An 18,868-nucleotide genomic window follows, 5' to 3' on the forward strand; every position below is an offset into this window, starting at 1 on the left:
GAGCATTGCTTGGCATCAACTGTTTTTTCTCAAAATCCTGTCGAATAAGATGAAAGTAACAGAGGAATGAAACCAGTTCACGTTTTATTAACTGTCTCCTCCTTGCTTAGAAGTACATCATATGAAGACGAGAAACAAAAAAAATCAAACAACACAGTTATAAAAACAGCGACACCCGAAAGTTGGGTTCAGAGGAGTGCCTCCATTCTCAAAGCATTGACCTGTACCTTGTTGTCCATTGTGCCGCTTATTACACAGCTCCACATTCATTAAGGTCGCAACGGTTTGGATCCAAGATCTCTACACATCTCTTCTGTGCGTCAATCTGTGGTGCCATTGATACAACTGCAAGAACAAAAATCAAACAAACAAATTAAGTTTCAAACCCCAAGTAAAAAAATAAAATCATAAGGATTTTAACTGAACTCTTTGATTAAAATGGATGATCATTGAATCAAATACTTGGATGTTAGAAGGAATAAACAAAACAGACCAGTAAAAAAGAGAGTAAGGACGAGAATACGAGTGAGAGGATATGACTTAGCCATGACAAAGCAATTTCAATGTTGACCCTATAATTTTGCATAAGCATTTAGCAATTACATAAAGCTTTTAGAATTCCTATTGAGAGAAATAAATCCAAGGAATTGTGGGATTGATATGAAGTAAATTTGTCAAAATATGAAAGAAAAATCAACAGATATGAAGCAAATATGGATATGAGCTTCCAGGCACTTCTTTTGACAATCCTCAAGGATGCAGTTGGATGGATACAATGTCTCTTGGTATGGTTTTTGTGCATCAGTTTTAAGGTACCACTGACATAGTTGCGAGAAAATGTAATAAGAGATCAAATGAAAAAACAAAAAATTACTAAGTTTCAAACTCAAATAAGTAAGAGTTGGAGAGGGATAAAAGAAAAGAAAACAAACCATTGACAAGGAGGGCAAGGATTCGAAAGTAAGTAAAAGAAAATTTGGCCATCTTTGACAGTACTCAATCACAAAAATCTTATGCTAGCTTTTGTCTAGGAAATGCTTGAGTGTGTGTGAGTTAGCCTTTGGGGTTTGGAGGCGTATACATACATTAACAATGGAGAAATTGAATATAAAAACCTACCAAAGTAGTAGGGTACAGCATCCTCAAGATTTAAAATCTTTCTAAACTCTTCTAGATCGACACCCTTATTTTTTTGGTTACGTGTTGACTGTAACTTGTGATATGACATTTTCAGATTTTTTTTTTCATATAAATTCTTATGTTTAAAAATTTTGTTGATGTATTTTCAAGTTTGCAAGGGTATCTTCCAATAATATGACTATTGGAAGAACATCTCTAATCACAAGGTTATGTGACTATTGGATTGTTGAGTTTATCTATATGAAAGGTTATGTCACGTAATAACGTGATTATTGAGTCAGCCGATCATTTCCAAGTTGTTCTAAGAAACTTGCATGTCTAGGAACACACCAAAATGTGCAAAATGACTCGAACGGCCATCCAATAATGGGCAAAATAATCCCATTTGTTATGATCTTTAGTTGAACATGTTCATAATCCTAGCACCTTTTATCCTTCTGACTTCTGGGGTGGCACCTAATTCTTCTAGACAAATGGAATATATAGTCTTCCTCACACTTCGTAGATATTCCTGCTTGTTTGGGAAATCTTTAAACAAAGAGATTACATTACCTCTTCTACAACTTTTCACCAAGTGTAAATAATAATTAATTATTTTCATTCCTAAAACTATATGTATAGTGTCATATATATGCTGTTTCATAAAAACTTTTGAACCTGATTCCTTGTAGTGGAACGTGAAGGGCACAGCCCAAGTCTCCCCAGCAAACCGATTTCGGCCACAGGTTGACAGCCTTGTCAGCTTGTGTTATATTTAGTTCTTTCCACGGTGGCAATATAACTTCATCCGTGATTAGCAGAATCCGACTTAAGATTCTTCAGGGTCTATCTGACAGTGCAGCAAGTCTTAAAACACAAGATTCTGCTGAACTCAAGGTGTGAACTGCGACTGTCTCCAGAAAGAAATATCTAATATGTGGTTAGCCACTGTTGTTTGCCTCAACCCAACTACACCCATGTTGCTTCCTAACTCCCTTCTCCTCCATGCGTGCTCGAATGCTCTCAGCGTCTTCTCCTCGTCCACAGGAAAGATACATTTCTGCTAAAATTAAGTATACACCAGAGTTATGAGGTTCTATTTCTAAAACTCTTTCAGCAGCTATCACACCCACCTTGATGTTATGGTGGATTCTGCAGGCTCCAAGCAAAGCTCCCCAAACACTAGCTGGAACTTCAATTCCGTCTGCTCTCATTTGATTAAGAAAACTCATTGCCTCATCTATGAGTCCAAATCTCCCCAACAGATCAACAATGCAAGTATAATGCTCAGTTGTTGGCTCAAGAGAGCATTTGTTTTTCATATAATCAAAGTAGTATTTACCTTGGTCTACCAGCCCAGCATGGCTACAGGCAGATAAAACACCGATAAAAGTTATTTGATTAGGCTTAATATCAGTTAATCTCATAAGCTCAAACATCTTGAGAGCTTTTTCAGCATTTCCATGGTGAGCAAATCCACATATTATAGAATTCCAAGAAATAACATCATGGCTCGGCATGTTAAAGAACTCCCGCAAAGCAGAGTGCAAGTCACCACATCTTTCGTACATAGTGACCAATGCATTAGAAACTGCAGTGAAATTATTTAAACCTGACTTAACTACCTGTGCATGACTCTGCTTCCCAAGGTCTAAGCTTGGCAAATTCGAAGAAATGGTTAATATACTAGTAAATGTAGCTTCATCAGAGGAGAAACCTGATTCTTTCATTCTGATGAAAATCTTAAAACCTTCTTCACCATAATCAGTTTCTCCCAACCCACATATCATGGCATTCCACACAGTTACATCTTGAATTGGCATCAATTTGAAAACTTTAATCGCACTCCTAACCTCACCTATTTCAAAATATCCAACAATTACATTTGTCCACGAAACAACATCATTATACGGTTGTTTCTCCAAAAATGCATGAGCTTCCTTAACAAGTCCATTTCTTATCAACCCCAACAAGATTGAGTTTAATGTTTTACAACATTTCATAGGCATTTCCATGAAATAACGCAAAGCATCTACTAACCGTCTACTTGTAACCAATCCACTCAGCAATAATTTCCATGAATCCAAATCCTTCTCAGGCATTTCCTGGAACAAAATTTCTGCCTTGTCAACACACTCAAAGCCTACAAAACCATCTAGCATCACATTCCATGCACGAACATCCTTTACTGGCATCTCTTCAAACAATTTACAAGCTTCGGCCATCCTTCCCGCTTTTGCAAGCCCTGAAATCATAACAGTCCAAGAAGCAACATCTCTATAACTCATTCTTTTAAAATACTCCTCAGCCAAATCAAACTTTTCACACTTCACAAGCCCTTCAATCACCAAGTTCCAAGTTATAACATTTTTCCCTGGCATCTCCTCAAACACCTTCAACCCTTCCTCCAACATTCCATTCATAAAATACCCTCCAAGCATTGCATTCCACGTCACCACATCTCTACAAGCCATCCCTTCAAAAACTCCCCTTGCACCGTCCACATCACCACCATGCATGAGCCCAGATATCACAGTGTTGTACGTAAAAATGTCACGTTCTGGCGTTTGATGGAATAAGGCCAAGGCTTTACTTAAAAACCCATTCAGAAAATACCCACGAATCATTGTATTCCAGGTGACAACGTTTTTGTGAGGCATTTTGCCAAACAGGTTCTGGGCTTCATGGATAAGCCCATTTTTCATGAATTTTGAGATTTTGGAGTTGTGGGGTTTAAGGTTGGAGACTGTTGTGGATGTTTGGTTGGCTTTAAAGAATGTTGGGGCTGACAAAGAGAGGTGTCTGGCGAGTATTATAGGAAGAGTTAGCGTTAGTTTAGGTATGAACATGCCCAAAACCAGAGGGCAAGAGACAGGTAAACAGGATTAATAAAAAAATTGGTGGAATAGTAAGGTGGACTAATGATCCTATGTGCTCACCTTCACAACCGTACTCGTGTCAATCAGTAATTGGTTAGAATATATATTTGCAAAACAACCAACTGAACCTCAGGTTGAGTATGTTAAATGTCTAAAGAACAACCTCAAGGAAAGTCAGGACTGGAAATAGATTGAAAGTCATTGTTTGGTACTATTTTTTATAAAATGAAATCAAATTTAGATATTTCATTTATTATAAATCGTCAATTTTTATATTTAAATTATGTTTGATTTCGTATTTTAAAAATAATTAGCATATATATAATTTTAAAAGATTATGTTTTGCATTGACTCTGTCTTCATCTTATAATGCTTTTGGTAAGTCTGCATCATGGAGCAAAAATGATGTTGGAAAATTTTATAGTGATGTTGAAGCTTGAACACTATCATTAATTTAGTCTTTGATCAAGTCTAAAAGGCTTTGGTGTGCAACAAAAAAGGGTTGAAATTGTAAAAAGAAAAGCAAACTAATAAAGATTAAGAAGAGTCAAAGCATTAAGCATTTGAAATTCAAAGCAAGAGGTTGTAAAATGCAGTAATAATTCAAAATTTTTGAAAATTTTTAATTATTATATTTATATATTTAATAATATTAAAGTGTAGTATATTTATAGAGACTGTGGTTCCTTTAAAATTTTTGAAATATTTTATTTATTATATATTTTTAATGCTACTCAAAATAAATTTTTTATTTAATAATTAATATAAATAATAAATAATAAAATGATTCTACAAGCCCTAATCAACATTATCCAAATTTAAGTTTATTCACACCTCTTTCTCCATTTCTTTCTTTTTCCCTTTCTCTTTTATTTTACTTTACCTCTTCTTATGTAATTAACTACTGAAACACACTTCATTCTTTAAAAGAGAGATTTATGATCTTGTGAACTTAGATAAAGTAAAGTTTTTTTTTATCTTTTTCTTTCTATCTATATTATTTAAGTATCGTGTGAAATTTTATATATTGTATTTAACTATTTATATTTTATGCATTATATTTTATGAATTTAGAAAACATTGTGGAGCACAACTTTTTTTAAGTTTTTCTTTCTTATTCCTTTTGATTTATTTGTCATATAAAATTATTATCTATTATGAATCTTTTGATTATTGTTTATATGCAATGTATTGATTTTGAAAATTTTAAATTTTTATTCTTCTTCATCTTTGGCCTTTCAATAAAAATTGACAAACTCTGCCCCTGATTATGAAGGGACAAAGTATTTTACTCAAACATGTTTGACTTTTTAAGAAAGGTCTCTAGTGGAAACTCTTTTAGGCGTGACCGGTGGATTTGATGCATTAGATTTTTAATGTTGATGGAATTTGAGATTTTTAATATTGACTCTTTGATCAAGGCTAAAAAGCTTGGGCGTGTCTACCCATACTAGTTTATAAATAAAGGCTAATTGGACAAAGCAATAACATCATAATTTAAGTATATAAATAAAGGTTAATTGGACAAAGCAATAGCATCATAATTTCCTGCTGTTGCTACTACTTTTATAAAAGTCTCTCTAGTGGAAAATGTTTTACACGTTATTAGATTTTCAATGTTAAATTTGAGATTTTTCATATCCTCACAATTTATAAGAAATTAATTTATTAATTGTAAATTGGCAATAGCACTAGTTTCCAATGAAGATCGACTGGATCGAATGCAGTATTAACGTTGATAGAAAGACCTTGAGAAAAACTAAATATAGCAGCACGCTGCAGATGATGAGCGAAACCATCACTAAACCATGGTAGTTTAAAGAAAAATGTCATCCAAAATTCTCAATATTTTTAATTTTGGAAGATTGCAATTATATATATATGGGTTAATATTTAATGCACTGACAGTGTATAGTTTTTATACACTGTCAGCTCACCAGGATATGACACCTCATTAATGAGGTCAAGTAAAAAATTTTTAAGGATTAAAAATTTAATATTAAAAAGTTTATAATAATTAATTAAACAAAAAAAAATATTTTCACTTTTTTATCTCTCTAAGATGTTCTCTTTCTTGTTCTCATCTTTTCTCTTTCTCCTACTCCATCATCTTCTTCTCCTCTTCTTCCATTAAAATTAAGTTTTGCAAAATTCTACAACTTCTAGAGCAAATTTTAGATTCTTTTCTTATTCTTTTTTAAAGAGATTGAGAAAACATATCTTAAAAAAATAATAAAATAAGATTTAAATATATAAATCTTATAAGCAAAATTTTTTTTAAGTTAACAATTTTGCTTCTAATTAATAGGATTAAGCCAAAAATTGTTCTTCATTTAAAATCTTGAAAACGTGAGGTTTAGTTAAAAATTAAAACATTTATATAACATATCATATGAACAATGATTTTGGTTTAAATACCAAAAAACATGTGATTTAGTTTGACATCTTATATTTAAATTTATTAGCATTTTCGGTTTTAGTAAAATGGTAAAGTAACACCTCAAAAGAATTTTGATTTTTATAGGGATTTGGAGTTTTATGAGTGCATTTTAAGGGGAAAAAAAACCTACTGCCCATGGAAAAGGAACAATTTTAGACTTAAATCTGTGTTTTATAAGCAAAATTGTTGACTAAATAAAATTATACTAATAAGATTTATTTATTTGAATCTTATTTTCTCAATATCTAAAGAATAAGAAAATAATCTAAAAATTACTTTTGAAGTTATAGAATTTTGTAGAACTTAATTTTAATGGAAGAAGGAGAAAAAGAAGATGATGGAGTTAGAGAGAAATAGAAAAGAAGAGAACAAGAAAAAAAAACGGTTGAGAGATTAAAAAGTGAAAATATTTTATTTTTTATTTAATTAATCATTATAAATTTTTAATGTTTAATTTTAAGTTCTTAAAAGTTTTTTATTTTATCACATTAATGAAATGACACATTTTGGTGAATTGACAGTATATAGAAATTATACACTGTCAGTGCATTAAATATAAATCTTATATATATATTAGCTAGTAGCCTTTACATGAAATTAGTTTGTTAACGTGTTTAACGATTCTTTTTAAAAAAAAAAACGTGTTTAATGATTGTATAAAAATTGAAACAGTACTATTTCAGACAAGGTAATATAAATAGCAATCTACCATCAACTTCTAACTTCATCAATAAAATTGAAGAGCTATGAGTACTATTTTAATGCTTTTGTTTTTCAGTCTAGTTACCGTCAACATTAGTTTCAATGAGGGTTGTATTGAGAGTGAGAGACAAGCCCTTTTCATGTTCAAACAAGATCTCATAAATCATGCTAATCAGTTGGCTTCTTGGTAGACCTGGTAATTTTGGACACAACACGTTAACACGACACGAGAATACATGGGTTAAACAGGTTTTGAGTTTACCCTTAACGTGTTTCATGTCTAATCGTGTCTGATACGTTAAGACACAGAAATTTTCGTGTCTTAACGTGTCAGACACGATAAACACGTTTAAAACACGTTTAAACACGTTTTCTTAATCGTGTTATCGTGTTTAAATGTGTATACGTGTTTAAACGTGTATACATGACACGTTTATTAACCTATTAAACATTAATAGTTAAAAACTATTTTAACCTTATATAAATAATTTTTAATAATTATTTAATGTGTATTTTAACCTTACGTATGATAATGAATTTTATGTATGTTATTTATATTAAATTTTATTATATTTGATGTTATTATTATTATTATTATTTTGTTATAATTATTTTTATAATTATAGATTTTAAATTTAAATAATAAAATTATATTTAATTATAAATATTTTTATTTAATTGTGTTAAACGTGTTATTAATCGTGTCGTGTCGTATATTAACATGTTTAATAAACGTGTAAAACGTGTTAATCGTGTCGTGTCATGTTACACGTATATTAAACGTGTACGTGTACGTATTTTAAATTTAAGATACGAATATTAAACGTATTGTGTTCGTGTTTAGCCTTAACGTGTTTCGTGTCTAATCGTGTCTGACACGTTTAAGACACGAAAACACGAATTGCTAGCTCTACTTCTTGGACTGTTGATAAAGATTGTTGTGCTTGGGTTGAAGTTGTTTGTGACAATGTGACTGGTCATGTGCTTCAACTCCATCTTACAAATCCACTATCCACTCCGGATACTCATGCCAGTCCTGCTGAATATGAAGACTTTGAGAGGTCAAAGCTAAGAGGTAAGATAAACCCTTCTTTGCTCATGTTGAAGCATTTGAATTATTTGGACTTAAGCAACAATGCATTTGAAGGTATTCCCATTCCCAATTTCTTGGGTTCTATTGAGAGTTTAAGATACCTTAGTCTCTCTCGAGCTGGATTTAAAGGATTAGCTCCTCATCAACTCGGAAATCTCTCGAGTTTAAAGACTCTTAATCTTGCCAATGATGAAGGTTATCTCTATGTTGCCAATCTCCAATGGTTGTCTGTTCTTTCCTTGTTAGAACACCTTGATTTGAGTAATGTGAACCTTACAAAGGTTTCCAATTGGTTGAAAGTGCTAAATACACTTCCTTTCTTACAGAAACTATATTTATCAGGCTGTCAACTTCCTCAGGTTCCTCCACCCACAAATCTTAATCTGTCATCTCTTAAAATTCTCGACCTTTCTTTCAATTCTCTTAAAAATACCTTGGTCGACTTTATCTGGATATTTCAACTCAAATCCCTAGTTTCCCTTGATCTGAGTGTTAATAATTTCCAAGGATGTATATTTGATGGCCTTAAAAACATAACATCTCTTAGGCACCTTGATCTTTCACATAACTATTTTAATTCTTCAATTCCTGACTGGTTGTATAATCTTAACCCTCTTCAATTTCTCAGCCTTAGGTCTAACAACTTGCAAGGTTTAATTTCAAGTGCCGTAGGAAGCATGAGTTCTGCCATTAGCCTTGACTTTTCAGGGAATAAACTTGAAGGAAAGATTCCAAGATCAATGGGAAATCTTTGTAACTTAAAATCAATTCATTATTCAGATGTGAACTTAAGTCAAGATATGTCTGACATTTTAGAAATTTTATCGGGATGTGTTTCTAAACAACTTGATTTCTTGATATTAGGTGGGTGTCAACTTTCCGGTCAATTAATTAACCGACTTGGAAACTTTAAGAATTTGAAGGAACTTTCTTTGTATAATAACTCAATTTCTGGCCCGATTCTGTTGTCATAGGACAACTTTCGTCCTTAAGAGTTTCATATCTTGATCAGAACAATTTAACAGGCCACCTTCCCGAGTCAGTTGGACTGCTTGCAAATTTGGCAGCATTTTTAATTTCTGATAATTTGTTAAGCGGGGTTGTTTCAGAAATTCACTTTGACAATCTTACAAAATTGACATGGTTATATGCTTCTAGGAACCCGCTTGTTTTAAACGTCCATCCTGATTGGATTCCTCCTTTTCAACTCATAATGTTAGGATTAAGCTCTTTGCGTATAGGTTGCCAGTTTCCTCAGCGGCTTCGTTCACAAAAATATTTAAGATATGTAGAGATCTCTAAATCAGGAAATTCAGATAGCATTCCTAGTTGGTTTTGGAATTCACCCCTTCAAGTTCAATATTTCAATCTTTCTCACAACCAAATCCATGGGCAGATTCCTGATATACCTAGGACTGTATTTGTAGATTCCATTATTGACCTTAGTTTTAATAATTTTAGTGGTCCATTACCAAGTTCCAAGCCCTTCAATCACCAAGTTCCAAGATATAACATTATTCCCTGGCATCTCCTCAAACACCTTCAACCCTTCCTCCAACATTCCATTCATAAAATACCCTCCAAGCATTGCATTCCACGTCACCACATCATGACCATGCATGAGCCCAGATATCACAGTGGTATACGTAAAAATATCACGTTCTGGCATTTGATGGAATAAGGCCGAGGCTTTACTTAAAAACCCATTGAGAAAATACCCACCAATCATTGAATTCCAGGTGACAACGTTTTTTGCGAGGCATTTTGTCAAACAGGTTCTGGGCTTGTTGGACAAGCCCATTTTTCCTGAAATTTGAGATTTTGGAGCTGTGGGGTTTAAGGTTGGAGACTGTTGTGGATGTTTGGTTGCTTTGAACGAATGTTGGGGCCGAAAAAGAGAGGTGCCTGGCGACTTTTATAGGAAAAGTTGGGTTTAGTTTAGGAATGAACATGCCCAAACCCAGAGAGCAAGAGAAAGGTGAACAAGACGGATAAAAAAGAAAAGAGTGTGCAATATAAAAGAAAAGGGTTTAGTTCACAATCGTACTCGTGTCAATCAGTAATTGGTCAGCATATATATTTGCAAAACAAACAACTGAACCTCAGGTTGAATATATTAAATAACTAGGCAACACCCTCAAGGATTGTTTGGTACTATTTTTTACAAGATAAAACCAAGTTTATGATATTTCATTTATTATAAATCGTCATTTTTTATATTTAAAATATGTTTGGTTTCATATTTTTTTAGGCAAAGTTATGTTTCCATCATTATTTTAAAATATTAATATATATAATAATGATTAAATATACAAATAAGCTCTCAAATTATATTAAGAAAGTTAATTTAGCTTATATCATTTTATTACATTCAAATAAACCATTGAATTCTTATGTTAAGTTAAAATAAGCCTCCTTCACTAATAGGTGACTAGTCAACAGTATAGTCTATAAATTTTTATACCACGTCATCTGCCACGTGACATGTTGATGTGTCATCTTGATGATATCAATGTCACGTTGCATCAAAAATTGTAGACTAAGAATTGAGTTTTTTCCTTTTTATCCATCCAAATATCCAAAAATGATTAGTTAGGGATTTGGAACAAAAAACTAAAAAAAAAAAGTAATTGCTTTAAACGATTACAATCGTTTTTTAATTAATTATCATTTTCTTAATTAAAACCATCCTTCCTAACAAAAAAATCTAATCCAACTTTTTCAGTTCGATTAAAACTATTGTTGTTTGATTGAAAATTGGTATATAGAAATTCAAGAATACTCAAATACGATTTTAAGAAGAAGAAGAAGTCAATAATAGATTCTCTCTTCACATCTTTCATAGTTTTAAGAAATTCAAAACTACCAAAAGAACAATTTTTAGAGAAGGAATAGGAATTGCAGATAGAGAAAGGACATTCTGACTATAAGAGACATTGGGTTTAAGGAATGTTGAAAAAAGTGAATATTTCTTTGTGGACAACAGTGACTTTAATCGAACTAGAAAAGTTGGATTAGGTTTTTCTGTTAAAAACTAGGGCTTCAATTAAGATGGTTATTAGTTAATAATAATGATAATCAATTTGAAGCAATTAGTTTTTTTTTTAATTTTTTGTTTCAAATCCCTAACTAATAATTTTTGGATATTTATATACATAAAAGGGAAAAAACCCAATTCTTAGTTAATAATTTTTTATATCATGTCATCTGTCATGTGATATTAATGTCATCAAAATGACACATTAATATGCTACGTGGTAGATGACGTGGCATAAAAAATTACTAATAGTAACATTGACTAACTTCCTTAATTAATAGTTAGTGAAAGAGGTTTATTTAACCCAAAATAAGAGTTCAGGGATTTATTTTGACATAATAAAAAGATAAAGATTAAATAAACTATCTTGATATAATTTGAGGATTTATTTAAATATTTGATCTAATATATATAATTTTGAAAAACTATATATTTACGAATAACATGAATATCAAGGCATTGGTAATTAATCAACAATCTATGTACACATAAACAAGACCAAGACTTAGTGAATTGATAAAAAGAGGCTAACGTGTAGAAAAAGCAGTCCGAGATAAGACAAACTAAGAATTTCGCAAGAAAAATATATGTTTTGCATTGACTTTATCTTCGTTTGGTAAGCCTGCATCATGGAGCTAAAATGTTGTTGGAAATTTTATACCGATGTTGAAGCTTGAACACTATCATTTACTACTGTTTGATCAAGCCTAAAAGGCTTGGGTGTGCACCAAAAAGGGGTTTAGAATTGTAAAAAGAAAAACAAACTAATAAAGGTTTAGAACAGACAAAGCATTAAAGCATTTGAAATTGAAAGCAAACGGTTGGAAAATAGAGTAATTAAGCAATAACATCATAATCTCCTGCTCTGTAGCTATATTGTTAAGTGACAGTTCAAACTGTTTTGCTTTTCAAAAGTCTCTCTTGTGCAAAATGTTTTAGGCGTGACTGATGGGTTAGACTTTTAAGGTGGAATTTGAGATTTTCACATCCTCACATTTTGAGAATGTAAAATCCGAGAATACCCAACTATAATTTTGAGAAGAGGACGTCAACAATAGTTTCTCGCTCTACATCTTTCATAGTTTTTGAAATTTAAAACTACTTAAAAAATAATTTTAAAAAGAAAAATAAGAATTGCAGATATAGAGAAGACATTCTGACTATAAGGTACATTGGTTTAGAGAATGTAGAGAAATACCAGAATACCTAAATACAATTTTGAGGATAAAAGTCAATAATAGATTCTCTCTCTACATCTTTCACAGTTTTAAAAAATTCAAGACTATCCAAAGAATAATTTTAGAAAAGGAATATGTATTGCAAACAGGGAGAGGATATTCTGACTATAAGATATGTTGGGTCGAGAGAATGTTGAAGAAAGTGAATATTTCTTTGTGAGCACCAATGGCTTGAATCGAACCAAAAAGGTTGGAATATATTTTTTTGTTAGGATTGATGACTCAAATTAAGAAGATGGTAATTAGTTAAAAAATATTGATAACCTGATTGAAGCAATTAGTTTTTTTTTTAATTTTTTGTTTCAGATTTCTAATTAATAATTTTTTGACATTTGGATAGGTAAAAGAGAAAAAACTCAATTCTTAATAAGTAATTTTTTATTTCATTTCATCTGTCACATGACATTGACGTCAACAAAATGACACATCAATATGATTAAATTGACTTTCTTGATATAATTTGAAGACTTTTTTAGATATTTAATCTAATATAATTTTAGAAGACTATATGTTTACGAATAACTTGAACATCAAGGCATTGATAATTAATCAACAATCTATGGTCCACGTGAACAAGACCAAGACTTAGAGAATTGATAAAAAGAGGCTACCGTGTAGAAAAAGCAGCCCGAGATAAGACAAACTAAGAATTTCGCAAGAAAAATATATGTTTTGCGTTGACTTTGTCTTCTTTTGGTAAGCCTGCATCATGGAGCGAAAATGTCGTTGGAAATTTTATACTGACGTTAAAGCTTGAACACTATCATTTAGTACTCTTTGATCAAGCCTAAAAACCTTGGGTGTGTACCAGAAAAGGTTTTAGAATTGTAAAAAGAAAGACAAACTAGTAAAGGTTAAGAAGAGACAAAGCATTCAAGCATTTGAAATTTAAAGCAAAAGGTTGGAAAATAGAGTAATTAAGCAATAACATCACAATCTCCTGCTCTGTAGCTATATTGTTAAGTGACAGTTCAAACTGTTTTGCTTTTCAAAAGTCTCTCTTGTGGAAAATGCTGTCCGCTACCCCAAAATAAAAGTCAAGAGTCGTCAAAAAGTATATAAATAAATAAATAAATAAAGGTTAAGAAGGGACAAAGCATTTTACTCAACATGTTCGACTTGTTAAAAAAGTGTCTCTAGTGGAAAATCTTTTAGGCCTGGCCGGTGGATTTGGTGGGTTACATTTATAATGTTGAATTTGAGATTTTCCATATTCTCACAATTTATAGGAATTTAACTTTATTAATTCTAAATTGACAATAACCCTTTTTTTTATGAATACTGATTTGATGAAATGCATGGAAAAATTGCAAATGAATTTTAAGTCATTTGTTTGGTATTATCTTTTACAAGCAAAATCAAACTTGATATCCCTTTTTTTTTTTTGGGTAATTCATTGGTGGTAATTTATTATTTTCTATAGGTATAATATTTAAAAAAATGTCTAAACTATTTAAGAAAATTTAAATAAGTCTTTATAGTTTTATTGTGTTCAATCAAATACTTATATTTTTTTTAAACCAAATAAGTTTTTATATTTTATTTTTTAAATCAAATAAGCTTTTATGATTAATGATGGATTTAATAAAAAAATAAAAAAATTTTGAATATAGTTCAAAGGCTTGTTTTAGCATTATGCTTTTTTTCATATTTAAATCATCTGCCATCTCATATTTGGAGTCATTGTTTAATATTATCTTTTATAAGCGAAACCAAAATTGATATCCTTTTCGCATTTTTTGTTTGTTATAATCTTGACTTTCTTTTCAAAATGAATTCATGTATATGATCTTATATTTCTTTTTTTGGTGAAATTATATTTTGATCACTATTATAAAATATTTTACACTACCATTCTTGCATTCATTGCTTGAATTGTGATGATCATATATATGAAATTTCGGAGGTCTATATCAATACTAATAACGTGAATAACAAGCATTGATAATTAATTAACGATCTACTTTCCACGCTCTACCAAAACACAGGACTCTGAGAATTGATTAAGGGGGGACCAATGTGAAGAAAAAGCAGTCTGAGGTATGATAAATTGTTGTGATTTCCAGCAGAAATTCGTATGTTTTGCACTGACTTTGTCTTCGTGTTATAATGCTATGGTAAGTTTGCATTATGGAGCATGCAATTATTCCAAGTTTAATTGAAGCAAGAATGTGCTTGGAAATTTTGCATTGATGTTGAGGCTTGAACAGTATCATTGACTCTTTGATCAAGGCTAAAAAGCTTGGGCGTGTCTACCCCATACTAAGTACATGAATAGAGGTTAAGGGACAAAATAGCAATCTACCATCAACTTATTGCTTCATCAATAAAATTGAAGAGCAATGAGTACTATTTTAATGCTTTTGTTTTTCAGTCTAGTTACTGTCAACATTAGTTTCAATGAGGGTTGTATTGAGAGTGAGAGACAAGCCCTTTTCATGTTCAAACAGGATCTCATAAATCATGCAAATCGGTTGGCTTCTTGGACAGTTGATAAAGATTGTTGTGATTGGGTTGGAGTTGTTTGTGACAATGTGACTGGCCATGTGCTTCAACTCCATCTTACAAATCCACTATCTTCTCCGGGAAATCTTTATGCCCGTGATGCTGACTATGAGGCCTTTGAAAGGTCAAAGCTAAGAGGTAAGATAAACCCTTCTTTGCTCATGCTGAAGCATTTGAATTATTTGGACTTAAGCAACAATGCGTTTGAAGGTATTCCCATTCCCAAGTTCTTGGGTTCTATTGAGAGTTTAAGATATCTTAATCTCTCTCACGCTGGATTTAAAGGATTAGTTCCTCATCAACTCGGAAATCTATCGAGTTTACAGATTCTTAATCTTGCCGATGATGAAGGTTATCTCTATGTTGCCAATCTCCAATGGTTGTCTGGTCTTTCCTCGTTAGAACACCTTGATTTGAGTAATGTGAGCCTTATAGAGGTTTCCAATTGGTTGAAAGTGGTAAATACACTTCCTTCCTTGCAGGAACTATATTTATCAGGCTGTCAACTTCCTCAGGTTCCTCCACCCGCAAATCTTAATCTGTCATCTCTTACAATTCTCGATCTTTCTTCCAATTCTCTTGAAAATACCTTGGTCGACTTTAGCTGGATATTTCAGCTCAAGTCCCTAGTTTCCCTTGATCTGAGTGGTAATAATTTCCAAGGATGTATATTTGATGGCCTTGAAAACATGACTTCTCTTACGCACCTTGATCTTTCAGATAACTCTTTTAATTCTTCAATACCTGACTGGTTGTATAATCTTAACTCTCTTCAATTTCTTAGCCTTAGATTTAACTACTTGCAAGGTTTAATTTCAAGTGCCGTAGGAAACATGAGTTCTGCCATTAGCCTTGACTTCTCAGGGAATGAACTTGAAGGAAAGATTCCAAGATCAATGGGAAATCTTTGTAACTTAAAATCAATTGATTATTCAGGTGTGAATTTAAGTCAAGATATATCTGACATTTTAGAAAGTTTATCGGGATGTGTTTCTAAACAACTTGTTTTCTTGGGTTTAAGTGGGTGTCAACTTTCTGGTCAATTAAGTAACCGACTTGTGAACTTTAAGAATTTGAAAGAACTTTATTTGTTTAATAACTCAATCTCGGGTCCGATTCCGTTGTCCATAGGACAACTTTCGTCCTTGAGCGTTTTATTTCTTGGTCGGAACAAATTAACTGGCCAACTTCCCGAGTCAGTTGGACGACTTGCAAATTTGGAAATATTTTCTTTTTCTCATAATTTATTAAGCGGGGTTGTTTCAGAAATTCACTTTGACAATCTTACAAAATTGAAACTGTTATTGGCTTCTGGGACCCCACTTGTTTTAAAAGTCCGTCCTAATTGGATTCCTCCTTTTCAACTCACAACTTTGAAATTAAGATATTGGCATGTAGGTCGGCAGTTTCCTCTGTGGCTTCATTCACAAAAATATTTAAGATATGTAGATATCTCTAACTCAGGAATTTCGGATAGCATTCCTAGTTGGGTTTGGAATTCACCCTTCCAAATTTATTATTTGAATCTCTCTCACAACCAAATCCATGGGCAGATTCCTGATATACCTAGGACTGCATTTGTTGATTCTGTCATTGACCTTAGTTTTAATAGTTTTAGTGGTCCATTACCTCAAGTCTCTTCCAACGTGTCTTTTCTAGACCTCTCCAATAATCTTTTGTTAGGATCGCTCTTCCACCTTTTGTGTTATAAGTTGAAGGAGACCATGAGAATCAAAATTCTTAATCTTGGTGAAAATTTTTTGTCTGGGGAGATTCCAGATTGTTGGATGAATTGGCAAAACTTAAGGATCTTAAAATTAGATAACAACAGTCTTACCGGAAGAATACCTAACTCTATAGGAATTTTACAGTCCCTTCAATTATTGCATCTTAATGGAAACCACCTCTCCGGAGAAATTCCATTGTCACTGAAAAATTGCACAAATTTGATGCTACTTGATTTTGATGACAATGAATTCCATGGGCACATCCCTAAATGGCTAGGCCATGGCTTTCCAAAGCTAAAAGTCTTGATCCTTCGTTCAAACAAGTTTTCAGGGTACATACCAGATCAATTGTGCGTTCTGGATTCTCTCCAAGTCTTGGACCTTTCTTATAATGATCTCTTCGGAAGTTTACCAAGATGTTTAAGTAACTTTAGTGCCATGGTAGAAACCAGCGGTACTACGGAAACTTATACATCTCTTGCTCCGTTAATTGTGATGAAAGGTCAAATCCTAGACTATCAAATTCTTTCTCGCATTTTTGTTGCATCAATTGTGATGAAAGGTCAAATGCTAGAGTATAGCACAACTCTTGACTTGGTCAGATGCATAGATTTCTCTAACAACAATTTATCAGGAGAAATCCCCGTGGAAGTAACAAACTTATTAGGATTGGGGTCATTGAATTTATCAAATAATCTTTTGACCGGAACAATACCGAAAAATATTGGCGTGATGAAGTCACTAGAATCGGTTGATTTCTCTCTCAACAAATTGTCTGGTCCAATTCCTGAAAGCATCTCAACGTTGACATTTTTGAACCACTTGAACTTGTCTTACAACAACTTGATCGGACAAATTCCTTCGAGCACTCAGTTACAAAGCTTGGAGCCGTCCAACTTTATTGGCAACCAACTCTGTGGATTGCCACTTCCAAACAAGTGTTCTGCGAATGGTACAATTCAGAATACTAGAAATGGAAGAGGAGAAAATGATAAGGGATTTGTTACGGATTGGTTCTGGTTCGGCATGGCATATGGATTTGTGATTGGCTTTTGGAGTGTGTTTTTGCCTTTGGTGATTGATAGGCAACGGTGGAGGTTCATATATGCACTCTTCACTTTTCAAAAAAATTTGGGAAATCGATAACTTTGTAAGTACATGTCTCTGGTTAATTTCTATTTATGTTTACCACGTAACGATTTAAATGAACAAGTTAATTTCATATATAATTGAAAATTATTAATTTCTTTATTACATGTTTATTGCTCTACTTACAGAAGTTAAAGAGTTATGGTAAATTTAGTTTGCACAATCACTTGTTTTAACAGATGAATATTTGTTCTTTCTTTTGAACTTCTCATGCCAACGCAGAGTTCAACAAAGTTATGTAGTGTTCTTCAACTCTGACGACCCACATCTGGAGGGCAGACTCTTGTGCTAGGGAACTTCTTGTTGAAGTTAATGCTTGCTTTGCCAAGTGGACCTTGTGACGTGGAAATCCACTTGGACCTCATGCGCCACAGTGCATGTTTTTGCTGGTTTGAAGACTCAACGTGGTCGTATGCATGGGATCCATTTCATGGTGCTTTACACTTGTTAATCTCCAAAGAACAAGTGTTTTTATGTGAATCTTCTGATGTAATTGCTTGTTTAAGTTCTGTTTGTAATATAGTGTGTGTAAGCTGTTTTTAAGTCTCTGTTTTAGTGCTCCATAACAGAGCACATGTTGAATAAAAGACCATCTGTTGTTTCCTTATTTTTCACAACACTTCTGCACCAGGTCACGGAATGTACATTTGTACCCCTTTTCAGATTTTTGCTAATTTGTTTAGTTGTGATTTTAAACTTGTAGTATTTAGTTGTTTGTAGCAAAAGTAATTTGGCATTGCTTCTTTGTGTTTGGAAATGAAAAATTATTTAAGAACAAAAAGAAGAGTAACTCAAAAACATAGGGAGATGATGGTGTAAATCCATATAGCAAAGCCATTTCCGTTGTCAGATTGACACTCTACATATATATATTTTCTTCTATAGCATTTTAAATGTAAAATATGCAAATAATCAATTCAGTGATCGAATAGAGTTTAGAACAATCAATTGTGTACCAATTAAATAAGATAAATAACTT

At 32.4% G+C, this 18,868-nt stretch overlaps 2 protein-coding genes across 2 annotated transcripts; one reads left to right on the forward strand and one right to left on the reverse strand.

The window, feature by feature from the left end:
• On the reverse strand, positions 62-4,166 carry LOC18603306 (pentatricopeptide repeat-containing protein At4g02750). Its single transcript, XM_018120275.1, has 2 exons — positions 1,798-4,166; positions 62-345 (listed from the first exon to the last, which is right to left on the reverse strand). The coding sequence occupies exon 1, from the start codon at positions 3,966-3,968 to the stop codon at positions 2,061-2,063; it is 1,908 nt and encodes a 635-aa protein (XP_017975764.1). The 5' UTR covers positions 3,969-4,166; the 3' UTR covers positions 62-345; positions 1,798-2,060.
• On the forward strand, positions 14,818-18,590 carry LOC18603308 (LRR receptor-like serine/threonine-protein kinase FLS2). The gene is made up of 2 exons (XM_018118832.1): positions 14,818-17,890; positions 18,112-18,590. Exon 1 carries the CDS (start codon positions 14,851-14,853, stop codon positions 17,884-17,886), a length of 3,036 nt encoding a protein of 1,011 aa, XP_017974321.1. The 5' UTR covers positions 14,818-14,850; the 3' UTR covers positions 17,887-17,890; positions 18,112-18,590.

The sequence above is a fragment of the Theobroma cacao genome, chromosome 4 (genome assembly GCF_000208745.1).
Source record: "Theobroma cacao cultivar B97-61/B2 chromosome 4, Criollo_cocoa_genome_V2, whole genome shotgun sequence".
In the NCBI taxonomy this organism is placed as follows: Eukaryota; Viridiplantae; Streptophyta; class Magnoliopsida; order Malvales; family Malvaceae; genus Theobroma; species Theobroma cacao.

What these genes read in the sequence shown, in the direction of transcription:
- LOC18603306 (XM_018120275.1), bottom strand. Translation starts at nt 3,968, where the DNA reads ATGTTCATACCTAAACTAACGCTAACTCTTCCTATAATACTCGCCAGA.
- LOC18603308 (XM_018118832.1), top strand. Translation starts at nt 14,851, where the DNA reads ATGAGTACTATTTTAATGCTTTTGTTTTTCAGTCTAGTTACTGTCAAC.